General features: G+C 41.9%; 2 protein-coding genes across 4 annotated transcripts; both read left to right on the forward strand.

Moving 5' to 3' along the window:
* Positions 1-9,675, forward strand: ubap1 (ubiquitin associated protein 1). 3 transcript variants are annotated; one of them, XR_010015023.1, is made up of 8 exons: positions 1-134; positions 2,699-2,747; positions 2,835-2,959; positions 5,132-5,938; positions 8,060-8,230; positions 8,328-8,429; positions 8,690-8,931; positions 9,051-9,675. XR_010015023.1 is itself a non-coding variant. In XM_063011927.1 (7 exons), exons 2-7 carry the CDS (start codon positions 2,708-2,710, stop codon positions 8,828-8,830), a joined length of 1,386 nt encoding a protein of 461 aa, XP_062867997.1. In that variant the 5' UTR covers positions 1-134; positions 2,699-2,707; the 3' UTR covers positions 8,831-9,675. The 3 variants fall into 3 exon arrangements, 2 of the variants coding, with proteins under 2 accessions (XP_062867997.1, XP_062867998.1); XM_063011927.1 differs by having other exon boundaries at positions 8,690-9,675; XM_063011928.1 differs by lacking the exon at positions 1-134 and having other exon boundaries at positions 2,647-2,747; positions 8,690-9,675.
* Positions 9,676-11,651: 1,976 nt separating this feature from the next.
* Positions 11,652-18,424, forward strand: dcaf12 (DDB1 and CUL4 associated factor 12). Its single transcript, XM_063011954.1, has 9 exons — positions 11,652-12,050; positions 14,376-14,666; positions 14,774-15,049; positions 15,234-15,294; positions 15,626-15,819; positions 16,438-16,503; positions 16,584-16,746; positions 16,832-17,010; positions 17,888-18,424. Exons 1-9 carry the CDS (start codon positions 11,994-11,996, stop codon positions 18,044-18,046), a joined length of 1,446 nt encoding a protein of 481 aa, XP_062868024.1. The 5' UTR covers positions 11,652-11,993; the 3' UTR covers positions 18,047-18,424.

An 18,424-nucleotide genomic window follows, 5' to 3' on the forward strand; every position in this document is an offset into this window, starting at 1 on the left:
CCGAAGATGGCGTCCCGCGATGAAGCAGGAAAACCGATTTCACATTCACTAATGTTTCTTTCGCGCAGGTTTTGAGCGGATTCTTTCACTCTGAAGAGGACTGAGAACAATTTCGGTGATTAAAGACAGAGCAGGTAATGATAACACGTACAATATTAGTCTGACATGTTTAGTCTGGGCGGTGGCAGAGGAAGCTACTCTTAGTTAGCTTTCACTGTCGGCCTGTTTTTTTTCCCTACCTGTTTTCGTTTTCTGTTAGATGATTGGCTGGTGGTAGTATTTTATGTGCTTTGATTGGCTACTTTTATTCGCCAATATCGTAGTAGAGGCGGGATCTTCCGGAATATGGGTAGTACATAACACAGGCCTGGCAAGCTAGGTGACGCTAGTTTGGACTTCGGTTTTGAGCCAAATAGCAAATTAAGCGAATCATCTGACAAGTTATTATAAACACAGCTTGATTCCGACTAGATTTGAAAGAGATGTTTATTTAAATAGTTTGTGAATTATAAAGTGATGCTGTTTTAATGCAAGTCATTAAATGTAATATAAAAAGGAAACAAGTTGGACCAGCCTGGCTTGATAGGCTCTGATGTCACTCATGTAAACTAATGAGTCATTTGGTGGTGTTGACATTAAGGCTGAACAATGTGACTATGATCACTGTATGATCACTGTATGATCACTATATGATCACTATATGATCACTATATACGCTTAAAGCAGACGTTGACATATATTAGTCAAGAGACGTCTATTTGATAGCTTGGGATTTTAAGCATCAGTTTTGTGATTGAATATTCAGACCACATACACATGGTTTGTCAAAGGCACTAATTACAGTTTTTGTGGGTTTAAAAATCTGACAACCTAATCTAAGTTCTTAGTATATCAGCAGGGGTCTGTTTTTTATTAAAGTCTTGAAACAAACCCAAAGGTTCAGCTGTCAAGGCCAAGGTGATGTAAAGCTTGCTTGACTGTGGGCATTAACGTCAGTGTTTCAGCAGATTTTAATTCAAGACAGACCTATATTTTAGTTGTGCTTGAATTACATGTGATCACTACATAATGTGACAGGCTGTGTCATCTTTTGTATAAACAATTTAACTGTATTAACAATGTCAGTAATTGTATTAGTAATATTGTGACTGTAGCAAGTAACCCATTTTACAGGAAACGTTTTTAAAGCAGTTTATAGTAATTTCCTACTAATTTTCTAATTATAACACTTAAACATGTCTTCAAACGTTAAGCACATGTCTAAAAGTTTAGATCCACTGTTTTATTGAATGAATTAATTTTGTGATTGAATATTCAGACCACAAAAAACACGAATTTAATTGGTTTTATAAGTTTTTTATATGTAAATATAGGGTTTACAGTCTGACGTTGTCTAGGTTCAAATAGCTATTTGTTTAAATTATTGTCTGTAAGTGTATCAGCTGGGTCTTTGAAACAAACCCGAATGCTCAGCTGTCAAGCCCAGTGCGACGTAAAGCTCGCTTGACTGTGGGCATTAACATCAGTGTTCCAGCCGATTTAATTTAAGACAGACCTATATTTTACTTGTGCTTGAATTACATTTCTTTATTACATAATGGGACACTGTGTCATCTTTTGTAAAAAGAATTAAACTGTATTAACAATGTCAGTAATTGTATTAGTAATATTGTGACTGTAGCAAGTAACCCATTTTACAGGAAACGTTTTTTAAAGCAGTTCATAGTAATTTCCTACTAATTTTCTTATTATAACAAATAAACTTGCCTTAAAATGTTAAGCACATTTCTAAAAGTTTAGATCTACTGTTTTGTTGGATGAATTAAATTAAAGTTACATGTATTGCACATTACAGAACGGAGTTCATTTATTTACCATTAATAGCAAAGAATAGTGAATTATATAATAAGCTTTGTAGACTGAATCCTGAAGCCTTAATCTAAAGGTAAACATTCATCCATGATAAGGACATTTTGTTTTAATTAATTGACGTAAGAGTAAAGACTTTTGACATTCTATGTAAACATGTTTATCTGCCCTTGCTGCCATGTATAACGCAGCAATCTGGCATGTGCAGTTGAAGCACACCCACTTACGCTTGTCACTATTAATGTATACTCACTAAACAGCTGTTTGAGGGTTAAAGTCTAGACTGTTTATGATAATAACTCGTGGTCTAACAAAGTAATATTTGCTGCATTTGTCATAAAATTACTGCTTTTATGTTGATTGATGTCTCTTCATGTAGTGTTTGTGTTTAGTTATACACTATAAAAATGTGAGTAATGTAAACAGACAGGATAGTCAGGATGTTAATTACTGCTATTTACGTGAAACTTAAATGTCAGCTGACAAACATTTTATAATCATGATGAATCCACTCACAACAGACAGATTTTGACTGATTAAGGTATTTCTAAATGCTTTGGTCCTGTTTGTCATTAAACATTGGAACGACTTTTGGTAAACAAACTACCCCTTTACAGAGAATTGGGTCAAGATTAGAACATGTGCTTGTTTGATAAAACTGAGCATGTTTTTGTTAAAAAAAATCATTAAAGTGGGTGATATTTTAAGCACATAAAGCTCTTCAATGACCTGTGATTTGTATTTTTTTAAACACTGAGCTAGTAATTAATGAGGGCTGCCTGGCTGAGCTAAATCATGGTTACCTTTTTCTTTCTATTCGATGTTTCAGATTCTCTAAATGGCTGCGAGGAAGTCTGGATCAGATATCCACAACAATGGTGAGTCACCTGCTCAGATGTCTGTATGCCTGTCGAAGCAGTGAAAACGTTTGAGCTGCTGATTATTTGTTTTTATCTCATTTTTAGGACCCATCAGCTACCTTGATGACGTTCCCTTCAAGCTTAATGAAAAGTTTCGCTGCCCAGCAAAAGTGGGACTACCGATCGGCTTCTGTCTGCCGGACTGCAACACTTTACTGTCAGAGATGCAGGTTAGTTCATTTTTACATTTCATATACAGAAGCATTTTTAATATTTAGATCTGTATTTCCAGAAAGGTTTCAGAATCTATCTGAAGAATTCTAGACCTTTTGTGAAGGACATTTGTGGACAGAGTTTGTGGTTTGTGTTTATACTGTACGTCATGATTAAAACCTTTATGTGAAGTAGCACTACATTACTTTTATCGCCAAAAGCTTGCCAATAGTGCAGCCTTAAAAAGTCAGTTTTTTTTTTTTTTTTATTGTTTGGAATTTTGGAGTTTTACGTTCTTAAAAACAATTACATTGTGTTGCATTTTTACTGTTTATCGGTTGTGAATGTAATACCTTTTTTTATCACCTTTTTTTCACCAATTGCTTATTTTCACACTGACAATTCAAAAATGTGCAGAATTAGTATAAAAGTCATTATCTACATCTCTTATGATTAACTTAAAGCCAACATTGAGTTAAATAATGATAAAACAGGGTGGAATTAGAGATGGACCGATCGTGGTTTTTGGCACCGATTCCGATCTCCGATCTCCTTTCAGGGACATCGGCCGGTTCCGATCGGGGGGGGGGGGGATTAGCAGTAAATAAACTTAAAAAGAGCCTCACAGTAAAGATAAACCGGAGCAGCGCGCGCGTGTGTGTGTTTGTGCCTTTAGAAGAGACGCTCTGTTCACAGTATCGCTATAAGTGATTCATTGATTCATGAGTTGATTCGTTTTTATCACCTTTTTTTCACCAATTGCTTATTTTCACACTGACAATTCAAAAATGTGCATAATTAGTATAAAAGTCATTATCTACATCTCTTATGATGAACTTAAAGCCAACATTGAGTTAAATAATGATAAAACAGGGTGGAATTAGAGATGGACCGATCGGGGTTTTTGGCACCGATTCCGATCTCCGATCTCCTTTCAGGGACATCGGCCGATAGCCGATTCCGATCCGGGGGGGGGATTAGCAGTAAATAAACTTAAAAAGAGCCTCACAGTGAAGATAAACCGGAGCAGCGCGCGTGTGTGTGTGTTTGTGCCTTTAGAAGATAAGCTTTGTTCACAGTATCGCTATAAGTGATTCATTGATTCATGAGTTGATTCGTTTTTATGTGAAGCGTAAGTTTCTCTTCTCAGTTATCTCTCCGTGTTTACTGTTATTAATTAAATGTCGTGGTTTTAAATAAACACCAGCTACTACAGAACATTCTGTGTGACTCTCTTACATTAAAAAGCTTCATTAAACTGCTATTACCACAGATCTGTAACCGAGTCAGACTCGTTCCGTCTAAGGAGCTAAAAGTTTTCTAAAAGTTCAGCAGATGATCCTGAACTAACGAATTTGGTAATGAATAAACTTTTGCCTCTGATTGGCTCTGTAACGTTTTCTGTTCTCATCTACATCACAAGTAAGAACCGCTTACGATTTACCAAAGTGAACCAGGAGTTTATATAACGTGCTGATAGAATCGACTCAGATGTGACCGGGTTGAATTATCTTTTTAAAGTAAATATTACAATCAGCAAAATTACATCGTAAGAGCTTTCACGATGGTTTCTGTACGATGGTTGATGAATGGTGATGTGATGGTTGGTGCTTCGTAGCTCAAAGTCTGGATCAATCCACTGAGCTGTTAACTTAACGTGATCTTTATATATCACACGATCGGATCGGCTACTTTTAGGAAATATCGCCGATAGCATATTTTGATTAAAAATCGGCCGATACCGATTCGTAGCCGATCGATCGTCCCATCTCTAGAAATAATCAATAGAACCCTGCTGTTGCTTTGGAACTCGTTAGCGTCATCGACCACTGAATGATTCCATTTATTATACAGTAAGTGCTCTCCTCATGTCAATGTTTGTAAGCTCTCAATCATGTGCAGATGTCTGACTGACTGATAGCACCGCTGAGATTTAAACCTCGGATCTCAGCGGCGTGTGCTAATCTGTTATACCGCTAAGCCACCGGAGTACTTTAGAAAAGCCAGTACACCTTATTTCCTATTATTTATTTCTTATTTTTCCCTTTTTTGCACTTTTTGGTCTATTTAAATGCACCTACAAAATTAAGGGAAGTTAAAAACAAACAGATAGATTAACAGGTGAAGATTGTTGGATGGTTAATTAACATTTCATTATATACTCATGTTGTATTCTCTCTCCCCTACAGTACGACTTCTCTCTGGAAAAGCGTAGTGTGTGCTGGGGAGACGAACTGGCCAAAGCACGGGCTTCTGAGGCTTGGGAAGCTGAATCGATTCTGGCGGAGTCTGAGAAAGACAGGCAGGCTGCCCTACAGGACTCTGATGCTGGGCTAGCTGGTGGAAAGAAAGCCAGATCTGCCGAGGAGCAGGACCTCCTTCCTCCGGCGCTGAACCCAGTCCTGGCGGGACTACGGCACAACGCCATCCTGACACCGCTTCCTGCGCCGAGCTTTGGTCCAGCGCAACCAGCAGCTAGCAACCCGGCTCCTCAAAGCCTTAATCTGGCTGATTTCGAGCGTGAAGAGGACCCCTTCGACAAGCTGGAACTCAAAACTATAAATGACAAAGAGGAGCTTCGCAGTATCCTCCAGAGCCAGCCGCAGTCGTCCATGTCTGTTTCAGCTTCTGATCCCTCTACCCAGGAACCAAACGACACACCACATGTGCAGTCCAAAACAGCCATCTTCCATAAACCCAATGGGCTGGTGGGACTGCTGGACTTGAAACAGCCTGGTCTTGGGGGTATGGGAAGCCCCACTGGGCAAATGGACACTGGACGCCCGTGCAACATTCGCTCACTGACTTTCCCCAAGCTGTCAGACCCGGGCGATTCTCCCACAGACCCTCCCTTTAATCTATACCCAGCAGCACCACCACAATCCCGCAGCTTACCTAATGGTACCCCACCATCCCTGGTCAGATCAACACCACACACTAGTGCTACTCTGGCTGTAGAGTTACCAGGTCACGCTCACAATGGAATGCCAAAGCAGGTACTGAAACATATTTTATACACAAAGCAAGTGGCGCCACAGGGCTAATGCAGTTGTTCATACATAATGTGCATGTCTGTGCTGCAGTGGTACTTTTTTTTTTTTATTGTAAAATTTTGCGAATGAACAGTCGTGCAGTTATATGTTCAGACATAATGTGCGAAAGTCTGAGCTCCCGGGTTCGAATCTCGGCTCTGCTACCAGTCGGCTGGACGCGCCCTCTAGCAGGCATAATTGGCCTCAGGTCTGCTGGGTGGGAAAGCCCAGACTAAGGGGCGGGGTTATCAGCGCTGTGTAAGAACCTTGGTTAACCAGGGCGCCTGTACAGAAAGAGGAGGAGATCGGGGCGTGGCTCTCCGTATGTGAAGCCGACCTCACGCAAGTCTACAGAAGTATGGGAGAATAAGAAGGGATTGGTGGACTATGCACACATCGGAGGGCGTGTGTATTAGGAGAATATACACCCTCCTTGGACGCCATTGGGGTCCCCAGCAGCACTAAATTAGAAGAAAAGAGAGTAAAATTGCATCAAAAGATGATCAAAAAATGTCCAGACGTTTCTTTCCTCTAGAGAATGTGTGAACAGAGGAGTCTAAATATTTGCCCGGGACTGTACTAAATAAATGGGTGCTCGGGTGCTGTAGTGGTCTATTACACTAGCCCACCACCGCCAAGATCTGGGGTTGAATCTCGGCAGGTTCTGTCACCCAATCATGTGCCTACACAGACCTGATTGGCACTTTTGTCTCAGATGGGGATGGCTGAATAGATTGGTGCCCTGTCCGGCGTGTATTCCTGATTTGCTACCAGTGTTTTTGGGGAAACCAGGCCCACCGCAACCCTGACATGGATCAAGGGGTGGTAAAAATTGGAAACCAAATAAACCTAACCTTTAAATTACAGCACACAAGAGCCAAAAGTGACCAACTACTTATTTTTATGTAATGGGAGTGTTTGCACCTCTCAGACTGTTTGTGTAGGGGAACGTCTCAATTTGAATGTGGCTCTTAAAATAGGGTTTACGACTCAGTAGGGTTGGGTGTAATTTGGCACAAACACTGGTTTTCTAGACTGGCTTTGTAATTTATCGGCATTAATTAAGTATCCTCAGTGTTCAGAAGTGGCAGTAGAAGTAAACTTGATTTGTTGTGCTTTCTGCAGTTTGGTGGGAATAGAACACAGAATTAACAGTAGTTAAAAAGCTCGTGTTGGATCAAGCGATTAGTGTTTGTAAAGTCTTTGTCTTGAGATTCTGTGTGACGCGGAACTGAGACAACAGCCGTACTGTGTTCATTAGCAGAGTGAATGACACCACGTCTTGTTGCCTCTTGTGCTGGTCTGTCCTGCCTCTATTTGTCTTTTTATTTCCTGTCCTTAAATGACATACTCATAGCATTATCAAGCTACCTACAATTGAGCTGAATGTATCATTAGTGGCCCTTTAATTAAGTGGGAAAAGGCTGGGATGTGATAGAGTCTGATTATAGGGCATTATGGTGACACATGATCTTTATATTTGATAAAGTTACAACATAACTTTACAGTGTGACTGCTGTGCTGCTTGTTTTAAAGCCACCCTTTAAAGAACGGCAGAGCGTGACGTAAATGTGTATGCAACAGAAAATGTGCCGTTTGTTCGAGTAATCCATACCAGTGTACATAGGATTAGACTCGACTCGTTTTACAATAGCAGATCAGTTATATTATTATTGCACCAGTGACTCGGTGGGTAGCACTGTCGCATCACAGCAAGAAGGTCCTGGGTTCGATTCCCAGGTGGGTGCGGTCCGGGTCCTTTCTGGGTGGGTTTCCTGCGGGTGCAGGTGAGGTGAATTGGAGCTACAAAATTGTCCATGACTGCGTTTGACACTCGTTTGAACTGATGAATCTTGTGTAACCAGTGATTACCTGTTACTACTTAAAAACATGACATTAAAATCCTAATAAAATAAATAAATAATATTTATTAAAAATAATGTCATATAATGTAACAAGCAATGAATTTGTCTTGTGCTGCACCTTCTAAAACATGACTGCTGTTTGTCTTTGATGCAGTTTGGTTTTGAAATTCGAACACACTCTGATCCCGTGTTTTTTCTCTCTCACATCTCTGTCCTGCAGTCGAACCCGGCCCCTGCAGCCGGCGCTCCTTCATGCACGTCGCATGCGGGCGGAGCTTTGAACAGCCTCTCGCCCAGCGAGCGCCAGTGTGTGGAGACTATAGTGGGAATGGGCTACTCTTACGAGGGGGTTCTTAGAGCCATGCAGAAACAAGGCCAGAACGTCGAACAGGTTTGTTCTAGAACTTCTAAATGCTCAGGAAAAAAATGGGACTAGTTTATCTACTGCCTGAAAGTGAAGGATGTTTTCTTCCCTGTTTTAATTACAGGTGCTGGAGTACCTTTTCGTTCACAGTCGACTGTGTGAACGAGGCTTCGACGCCACAGCAGTGGAAGAGTGTCTGGAGATGTACCAGTGCTCTGAGGAAAAGGTTTGTCCATCACTTGCACATGAGAAGACAAGAAATTTTCAGCCCCTTGAACACAACAGATGTTTTTATTTTTGCAAAACACTTGGTTCAATTCTTTTTTCCTTGACTTTTATAGATAAATATTATACATAAGCATTTACCCACCTTGTGTAATCGTATGGTCATTTAAGAAAGTGGTAAAACAGGACGTGAAATCCAATTATAATTTGGTCTTTTAATTATAATGGTCTTTCTTATTTATTCTTTTCTTTCTCTTTCAGGCTCTGCAGTTTTTACAGCTGATGTCTCGATTTGGTGAGATGGGCTTTGAGAAAGACGCCATTAAAGAAGTCCTGTTAATGCACAATAATGACCAAGACAAAGCTCTGGAGGACTTGATGGCTCGCACTGCTGCAAGCTGAACCAGAGCGGTCTCGCCCTAGAGCCACTCCCCCCGCTTCCTTACCCTTCAACACTGCAACCGCTGAGAGACAGGAAGAGCAAGCATGTGAAGGAAATAAAGGTGGGGTATTTGCTAAGAGTGTCTCACACAGGACCACTGGACACACATCCCTTAAATCATGCCCTTTGAGGTCGAGTTTGATTGGACCATTCATCCTGTCTTATTTCTGACCTTTTAAGTATTGTTCGTGCGATTGTGGGCAGGAGAAGACAGCGCCATCGTTCCTTCTTTATCGCCACGGATGGCAAGGGGGCTTTTGGTGGTGCTGGAAAGACGGAGCTGGGGGGAACCCAGTGTGAGCGCGGCTCTACGGGACACGGACTCTGCTACTGCGCTGCTATCTCTCGCTGCTGGACGCAGACTATTTAATTCGATGCGAATCTAATACACACCCGTGTCATGTCTGAACAGACACCTGAAAGAAGTGCCCTTTCTGTTCTTGCTACTGACTGGCTTCATTTCTTTGTTCTGTCTCTGCTGTTTGTTTGTTTAATCAAATGTGCAGCTGTTGAGCTGATAAACCAGACAAAACCAGATTTTTGTTCATTCTGTCTTTAAAAAAAAATCAGTTTCTTTGCCATGTGAAATAAATCCATTAACAGAACTAATGACCACAGTGCATGTTGGAGGAAAAATGACATTTAAGAGACAGGAAACCTGGAGCCGAAGGGCTAGATGACACAAGCACATAGAATTATAAATATTATTATAAAACTATTTCAATTTGTTGAAGATCACTTACTTATATCTTCAGTCTGTAATAAAGACTTGGAAAATCTCTACCATAAGTACTTTACATTAAAATGCTCTGTTTTTGCTTTGTTTTTAATTTTTAAATGATTTATCCTGGTCATGGTCACACTTTATGCAGTCCTGTTCCATCCTGAATCATTTGGCGCATCCAAACCATCGCAGGACTTCGGCTACCCCCTCCTTTAGACGTAAACAAACGTGTCAGGGTAGATTCCCGGCCAGCCAATAGCACCGCTGAGAATCAATCACAGATCAGATCTCAATGGTGGTGGGCTAGCAAAATAGATTGCTGCGCCACCTGAGCACCCTGGATGTGACCAGTATTTTACTTATTTGTATTCTGATTATATTCTAGGCATGTGTGTGTTCACATGAAGTCTGGTGTATTACAGTTTGGTTATAGTGGGTTTGGTGCCACCTGAAAAAAAACACCTTGAACCAGGTGCCAATTCAGTGCAGGACAACACACACACACACACACACACACAAGTATTCTCACTCGCACCTAAGGGCAGTTTAAAGCAGCTAATCCACCTTTTGTATGATTTGAAAGAAGAATGTGAAACCTGCAAATTACCTAAACAGATTACTGGTCTTTGTAATGATATGGATTTGTTTTCATTTAATTTTCATATATTACCACTGCTTTATCCTGGTTAGGGTTGTGGTAGGTTAGGTTTTCCCAAGGACAGGGTTTTTTCCTTCGTTCTTCACAATACCAATTTAGGTGGGTTTTAAATATGGCACTTTTATTGTTTTACTCAAGTTTACTCGATTTTGTTTAGTCAGTCAGTGGTCTGTACAGGTTCTTACCCCACATATACACCCTGTTTCGGTATGCTTGCTCTCTGGTCAAGGCGAGTAACTGAATTAGCATGGGTACTTGGGTACAGTATGGGTCACTTGGCATAAATGTACCATACCAACATGTACCACGCAATGGAACAGGGGCATTATGACCCATGTCTGAGCAGTAAGGTTATGGTGGGGTTACAAAGGCTTCCTTAAAGCCTTTTAAATTGGGCATTTGGCCTAAATAGATTTAGTACCCCAAAGTTAGAACATAATGATCGCTGCAGCCCCTGTAATATAACAAACACAGAGTACGATAGTGGTAGGACTTGAACAGAGCAGTACTCACTAAGTGCATATGCAGCACTGCCATTATGCCCAGGACTTCTGTGCGGGCTTTCTGACCGTGACCCGATGCAACACTTACAAGGGCAAAGTGGTTATTAGGTATAATTGAATGGTCTGGTTAGACTGGCATCACACAGCCCCATCATCTTAACCCGCTAAGTGCATGGTGGCTCAGTGGGTAGCACTGTCGCCTCACAGCAATTAGCGGTCCAGATCTGTTTCCTCCGGGAGCTCCAGTTTCCTCCACAGTCCAAAGACGTGCAGTCCAGGTAAATGGGAGATACAAAATTGTCCATGACTTAGTTTGTTTATTTATTTATTAGGATTTTAATGTCATGTTTTACACACTTTGGTTACATTAATAACAGAAACAGTAGTTACCGGTTACACAAGATTCATCAGTTCACACGTTTAATGACAATTTTGTATCTCCAATTCACCTCACTTGCACGTCTTTGGACTGTTGGAGGTAACCGAAACTCCCGGGGGAAACCCACACAGACACTCCCCGTGTCTAAACTCCACACAGAAAGGACCTGGACCACCCCACCTGCGGATGCTGTGAGGTGACAGTGCTACCCACCGAGCCACCGTGACTGTGTTTGACTTTAAAGACTTGCACTGATGAATCTTGTGTAACCAAAGTGTGTAAAACATGACGTTAAAATCCTAATAAATAATAATAGCCCGCTAAGTACATGGGCGGGACTGTCTTTTCTGGTTATCAGGATTTCTGTGAGGGCTCTAACCCTGAGCCACCGCGACCCCGACAAGGACATAGCGGTTACTGCTGCCGAAAGGAGAATATATACGGTATACAGGCTTCACGCATGCGCAGTACAAATCGGACGAAATCCTGCAGGGGGTTTAGGGTTGTTGTTTTTGTGTTGACGTTTGACTTGCGGAACTTCCGTTAATGACGTATTTGCGGTGTGGAGGAGAAGAGCAGAACTACAGCAAAGATAAACGCGAATCTCCATCCAAACATCACATTCATGCAGCTTTTATCATCCACGATCCTCCCGAACCTGGAGAGAAGCTCGGCTGACTGATAACGGAAACACCGTCTCCTCATAACGGACGCACCGGCACTCGGATCGGCTTCAGGTTCATAGCGGATCCGACCGTAGCGCTCTCTCGGTAGCACCACCGTCTTATGCTCCATTTTCCTGCGTCTCTCCCGCTGTTATTGGGCTCCATGTGGCTGCGGGATCTGTGTGTGTCTGATTATGGCGAGAAAAACAGTTAGCAGGAAGAGAAAAGCGGCGGAGTTCAAAGAACAACAGGTAGGTGCTCGCAGCTGTGTTTGTTAGCATGCTGGCTAACTGCTACAGTTCAGGGTGTCTTCTTGTTCGAAATAAATTGAATATCGGTCCTAGTCTATATATATATTTATCAGTATTTTAATCAGTTTTAATACATGTTGCTGTATTTGCTTATGTATACGTATTTGCTGGTGGTTTTAATGTCGCTCCTGTTAGCAGGCAAGCTAAATGTAATGCGGGTGTTAGCTGTTCTGCTAACAGTGCTAATTAGTAGTCTATACGTTAAACAGTAAACAATTTAAACTATTCGGTGCTCTAGTATAAGGTGGCGCTTGGAAACATCTTCACTGATGTTAAATAATATTAGCAAGTCCCTGTGTATGCTTAACGATTCAGGAATTTACTGAATCGAATCGAATCCGATGAGTCGATGCTTTTAAGAATCGTTTCCAAAATACTTAAAAACAAACGCTTTTTTAGTTTAACGCGACTTAGATTTACACAGTACACGAACAGATATTTAATACATTCAATATTTAAAAGGTTGTTTTGTTAGATAGTCAGTTGTTTACATCACTGTAATCGAAGTGCGTTTTAAGAATATGTTTACATCCAATATAGGACGTATCGACGGTTGAATTGGGGTTGATCGACCAGCCCTGGTTAGCTAATATTTGTTAACAATAAATATTATTCTCTGTTATATTTGTTAGTTTTGGTTGCTAATAGGGTTACCTGGTGTGTTGTGTTGCTACTTTAACGATGGCTAGCTAACTGATGCTGGTAAGCTATCATGCTAGCAGGCCGCGTTCTGACCAGGATATATTTCTAATTATATGTCTGTGCCCTAAAACGCCCAGTTTCGCAACAAATGCATCTTAAATACAATTCTATCTGTGTTCTAACATGCCTTTTAATATCACAACGTATAACGTTTTAAACGCAACATATGTTCCCAGGTTATTCAAGGTAGGTTGTAGCCGCTAGAGCTGTTTGAGTCGAGTACGGAATCGACTCTTTTTTGATTCTCGTCTCTGGGAATCAATTCATCTGCTCGGTTAGGGCCCCACAGATTTAACATTGTTTGTTTATTAGGATTTTAACGTCATGTTTTACACTTTGGTTACATGCATGACAGGAACGGTAGTCACTCATTACACAAGTATTTCAGTTCACAAGGTTATATCGAACACAGTCCTGGACAATTTAGTGTCTCCAATTAACCTGACTGCATGTTTTTGGACTGTGGGAGGAAACCGGAGAACCCGGAGGACCCCCACATAGACACGGAGCATGCAACATGCAAACTCCACACAGAAAGGACCCGGTCCGCCCCACCAGATGATCGAACCCAGGACCTTCTTGCTGTGCGGTGACAGTGCTACCCCCGAGCAACCGTGCCACCCATTTTAACATTGTTTTACCCCGAATAAAACGTTAAGCATTTATACAATCAGAAAACCAGTAAACACAAATAGGTTTTTAAAACGCATGTCATTTAAATACAATGGTGCTCTTGGTGCATCTGCATCTCTTTAGGTAACCTAAGGCCTAAGAAATTGAGTCAACACTGTGCTTCAATATTTGTGATCTACGTAATATAAATAATAATTAAAATAATAAATGATATAAGTCTTCCTCTTTACTTTACATGTGTCTAAACAAAACTGGCTCATGCCCACTGAGGTTGGGTGAGGATGCATTACAATGTCCTATCAAAATTAAATCTTACTGAACTTATAATGTTGTTCTATTAAATAATTATGTGATTTTAATGATTAAATAACTTGTGATATTTGTCTCAGTACAGGCACTAGAATCTATTACTGACTACATTGCTCAGTTTTCTTTGTACTGCTTTGTTAATCCTTTACACAATGATTGTGTCCATCATGGCTTCACAGTGCAGTGTACCTTTGTCACTAGTTTAGGATTACAAAAGTGAAGTGAAAGGTTAACAAAAATCCTTTTGTCTATGTTTCTGGAAAAGCAATGCTAATGCAAGGATAAGGGCACTGATGACAGTCATGCAGTCATCAGGTTTCACTAGACCCACAGGTATTTCATGCTCAAAATAAAGATAAATACGTGCAGTCCAACCAGTGGCGACCAGCGGCTGCATGTGTGACAGGCTTTACTGTTAACGGCTATAGATATACTTCGTCTTCTAATACACATCTTTTTATATGTATTATTCCACCCCCTTTGAGCTGCATTCAGTGCATAATGCGCACTATATAAATAAAGGTTATAGCACTCTTGAAGCCCACACACGAAGCAGCTGATTGTGCAGCCACCTAAGGAGTATACAGGAGTTAACTCTGCCTTTATCTTCCCCACCGACAGCTCGATTGGTGCCAGTCTGTGAGCAAGCGTGCCCGTGTGTCCTCTTCATCCCGCCATGCTCAGCAGTGCTGGCAGGGCCGTCAGTCATTGGTGTGCGCCATCCGGGGCCGAGAGGTCCGGCCACAGAAGCAGCACGAATGGGGGTTCCAGCGCAGTTTACGTGGCTTCGCAGCAGGACGCGTTCCAGGAATCCTCAGAGAGCGCGAGTTTACCTTGGGCTGCCTCAACAAGGTGTTTGCATCACAATGGCTCAACCATCGACAGGTGGTGTGTGGGACCAAGTGCAATACGGTGAGATTTTAGTGTTTACTCAGGAAAACGATTAAGTGCAACAGTTTTGAATCTGAAACACATCTGTAAACGAATTCTGGTCGACTTACGTGTTGATTCTTTTTTAGCTCTTTGTGGTAGACGTGTTTACGGGCCAGATAACCCGGATCCCCATGCTAAAGGACAGAGAGGGGAGAGGTGGGAGCTCCATGGGGGTGAATGGTTTGGGTGGCCCTGGGTTTCACGGCCCAGGCCTGACCGGGGGACTGGATGCTCAGCAGGGCTGCGGCATCCACGCCATTGAGCTCAACCCTTCACGCACCCTGCTGGCCACTGGAGGAGATAACCCAAACAGCATGGCTGTGTATCGCCTGCCGACTCTTGATCCGGTCTGCGTGGGAGACGTGAGTGTATTTTTTTTGTTTTGTTATTTATTCTCAATATTATTTTAATTGACCAATGCTAAAGTAAATAAAAATGCCAGCAATTGATGGAACTTTTGATGCTAACTCTGAGTAAGAAATGTGTTTATGAAGAGATTATTATCATTATATGTCTTTAAGACCCAATCTTTCATTCTTTTGGCAGGACGGTCACAATGACTGGATCTTCTCCATTGCCTGGATCAGTGACACTATGGCTGTGTCAGGTAAGAGAAGAATACTAAGCCATTAGATATTTCCTTACAGTATTGACGCAAAGCACTGAATGGACTTCATTTAGCAGGCTTAAGCTTCTCCACAATGGAGAGCACTGTAGTACTTTGTGATGGGATGTGTGGACTACATGGCTCTCACCTGAGCTGAACTGAAATGTGCTTCTATTTTTGTCATGTTTAACAAATAAATGTACATGCAAACCTTTTGAGCAATTAATATCTGTCTAAATTGGAATGAAAAGGGGTATAGCTCTGAGAAATGAGCTCATTTGACTCGAGTGAATAAAAGTGCCTAAATTCTTGCCTGCATCGTGTGCTCTAGGTTCTCGGGATGGCTCCATGGGTCTGTGGGAAGTGTCTGAGGAGGTGCTGAGTCAGGCAGAGAAACAGCAGGCTGAAGAAGGGGTCCCCAGCTATGCCCACATCTCCCATCGTGCCCTAAAAGACATCCCTAAGGAGTACACCCACCCGTACAACTGCAAAGTGCGCGCCCTAGCTTTCAATAACAGCCATAAGGTCAGTATCAGTACCATTACGATGCCGTCTCTTCTTGCTCAGATTATGCAGTTAGAGCAAACTCTCTGTGGCCAAAAGTATGTGGTCAACTGACCATGATCTTTTTGGACGTTCTATTTAAAAAACAAATAGTATTAAAATAGCATGTCCTCTATGTGATCTTTCCTGCTATAACAGCAGCCACTCTTCTGATAAGGTTTTAACAAGACTTTGAAATATGTCTGTGGGAATTTGTGCTCGTTCAGTCAAAAAAGGATTTGTATGTTTGGGCACTGATGTTGGTAAAGAAATTCCAGTTCATTCCAAAGCTGTTCAGTGGGGCTGAGGTCAGTGCAGGACACTGGAGTTTGTTCAAACCGAGCTTTTCTTCATGTCTTTATAGAGCTTTTTGCATAGAGACACAGAAAAGGGTCATATGTTGCTGAAACACGTTCAAAAATTAGGTGTCCCAATACTTTTGTCCATATACAGTGTATATTTCGGACCGCCAAGTGTTGTGCTGTCATCCATGTTAAAGGATGCAGAAACAGTGTATATAAACAGCTAATAAACAACAGTAACCCTATTTCTGAGCTTTTACTTAGTCTTGGTGCATATTTCTTCTGTGTATTTGAACAGGAATTGGGTGCCGTGTCTCTAGATGGTTATTTTCATTTATGGAAGGCAGAGGATAACCTGTGCAAGGTAGGTTTGCTTCCTTCTGCAGTATAACTCTATATAAATCTTGTATTTATGACTGATCTTGCTTGGATGTTGGTTTTCAGGAGCTGTCAACCAAACTCCCTTACTGTAAGGAAAACGTGTGCCTGGCATACGGACTGGACTGGTCTGTGTACGCCGTCGGTTCTCAAGCACACGTGTCCTTTCTAGACCCTCGGCAATCTACTCAAAACATCAAATCCGTGAACTCCAGAGAACGTAACAGTGGTACGTTACTCCTCCATGCTCATTTACGTTTACTCGTCAAAGTCTGTTAGATTGTAGTTAAATATTAATTTTAATGTTTGAACAGGAATTCGATCCGTCAGCTTCTACGAGCACATAGTGACGGTGGGCACAGGTCACGGCTCTCTGCTCTTCTACGACATCAGGGCCCAGCGTTTCCTTGATGGAGCATCCAGTACACCCGGCGGGTACCGGAAGTGCACTGCAGAGGGCATTCTGAAGCTCTCTACTGGAAGAGGCTGGCTGGTATACCATTGATTAATTATTTTAAATCTAGAAATTAGAAACGTGGAACGTTTTGGTTACACTGACGTTACTTGTGAGTAGGTTGGTTAGAGAAAATATTAGTGGTCCTGCTCTGGTTCTACATTTGGTACATAATGCTGAACTGTTCCTAGTTCTTGACTGGAAGAATGTGTTCTGGGATTAAGTGGCACTATGCTAAAGCGTTCTCTGCAAAGTTCGAATCCTAGGGATGCCTCTGTCATGCCTTGTCTTATGCTGGTTGTGCTGACAGTAGTAACCCTTGGTAGTAAACCCTTGTAGTTGCTTCGCCCCTCCCATGCACACACACGTCGCCTCACAGCAAGAAGATCCTGGGTTCAATTCCCAGTTGGAGTGGTCTGGGTCTCTTGTGGAGCTCTAGTTTCCTCCCACAGTCCAAAGACGTGCGACTGAGGTGAACTGGAGACACCAAATTGTCCATGACTGTGTTTGAGATTAAAGAACTGATGAATCTTGTATAACCAGTAACTACCTGTTCTGTCATGAATGTAACCAAAATGTATAAAACATGATGTTAAAATCCTAATAAATAAAGGAATAAATAAATATCCATACACACTGGGTTCCAATACATTGTTCCACACCAAGGGTCAAGTCTGGATTAGTTTCAGGGAGGGTGTCATTAGAGTGCAATTGCGTTCACACCTGGGTTTACAGGTGGAGCAGCGGTCCAACCCATTAGCTCGCCACCACTTCAAGTGTTCAAACTAGTGAACCACCTACACTGGCTGGTTGTGTTTAAGGCTTTGTAATTGACATTAGGTTGGCAAAACTAAAAGCAATATTTGTATACGTCTGTACTAACAGTTTTGCCTTCTTTCTTTCTTTTGTCTCCCAGAACCATGATGAGACATGGAGAAGCTATTTCTCAGACATCAGCTCCTTCCCCAACGCCGTCTATACGCATTGCTATGATGACTCTGGAACCAAGCTTTTTGTGGCTGGAGGACCTCTCTGCTCGGGTTTGCACGGAAACTACGCCGGTCTTTGGAGCTAGCCTTGACTTTCCTCTCAGCTTTTTCCTGCTATTTTTTTTTCTAAATTAATGTTCTCAATCGTCTGTCTGTCTGTCTCTCTCGTTTATGTCTCCATTTCTGTTTTTACTGGACTCAGGAGCACAAAGATAATTCCTCTCACTTTTACCTTACTGTACAATTTCTCCACCTCTCTTTTCCACTCGTTTGCTCTGTGTCTCGACTTTTATATGTGTGCGATGCAGCCGAGCAGCTGTGAAGCCCGGGCTCAGAGAAGGTCCTCTGTGTGAAGACGAGCGGCTGGAAAGCAGCACACACTCGCTCTGTATCTGCTGGCGCTTGCCTCTGAGAACTCAAAGTGTGAAGTCATTAAAATATTTAACAGCCTCTCCAGGAACTTG

Source organism: Trichomycterus rosablanca, chromosome 16 (genome assembly GCF_030014385.1).
Source record: "Trichomycterus rosablanca isolate fTriRos1 chromosome 16, fTriRos1.hap1, whole genome shotgun sequence".
In the NCBI taxonomy this organism is placed as follows: domain Eukaryota; kingdom Metazoa; phylum Chordata; class Actinopteri; order Siluriformes; family Trichomycteridae; genus Trichomycterus; species Trichomycterus rosablanca.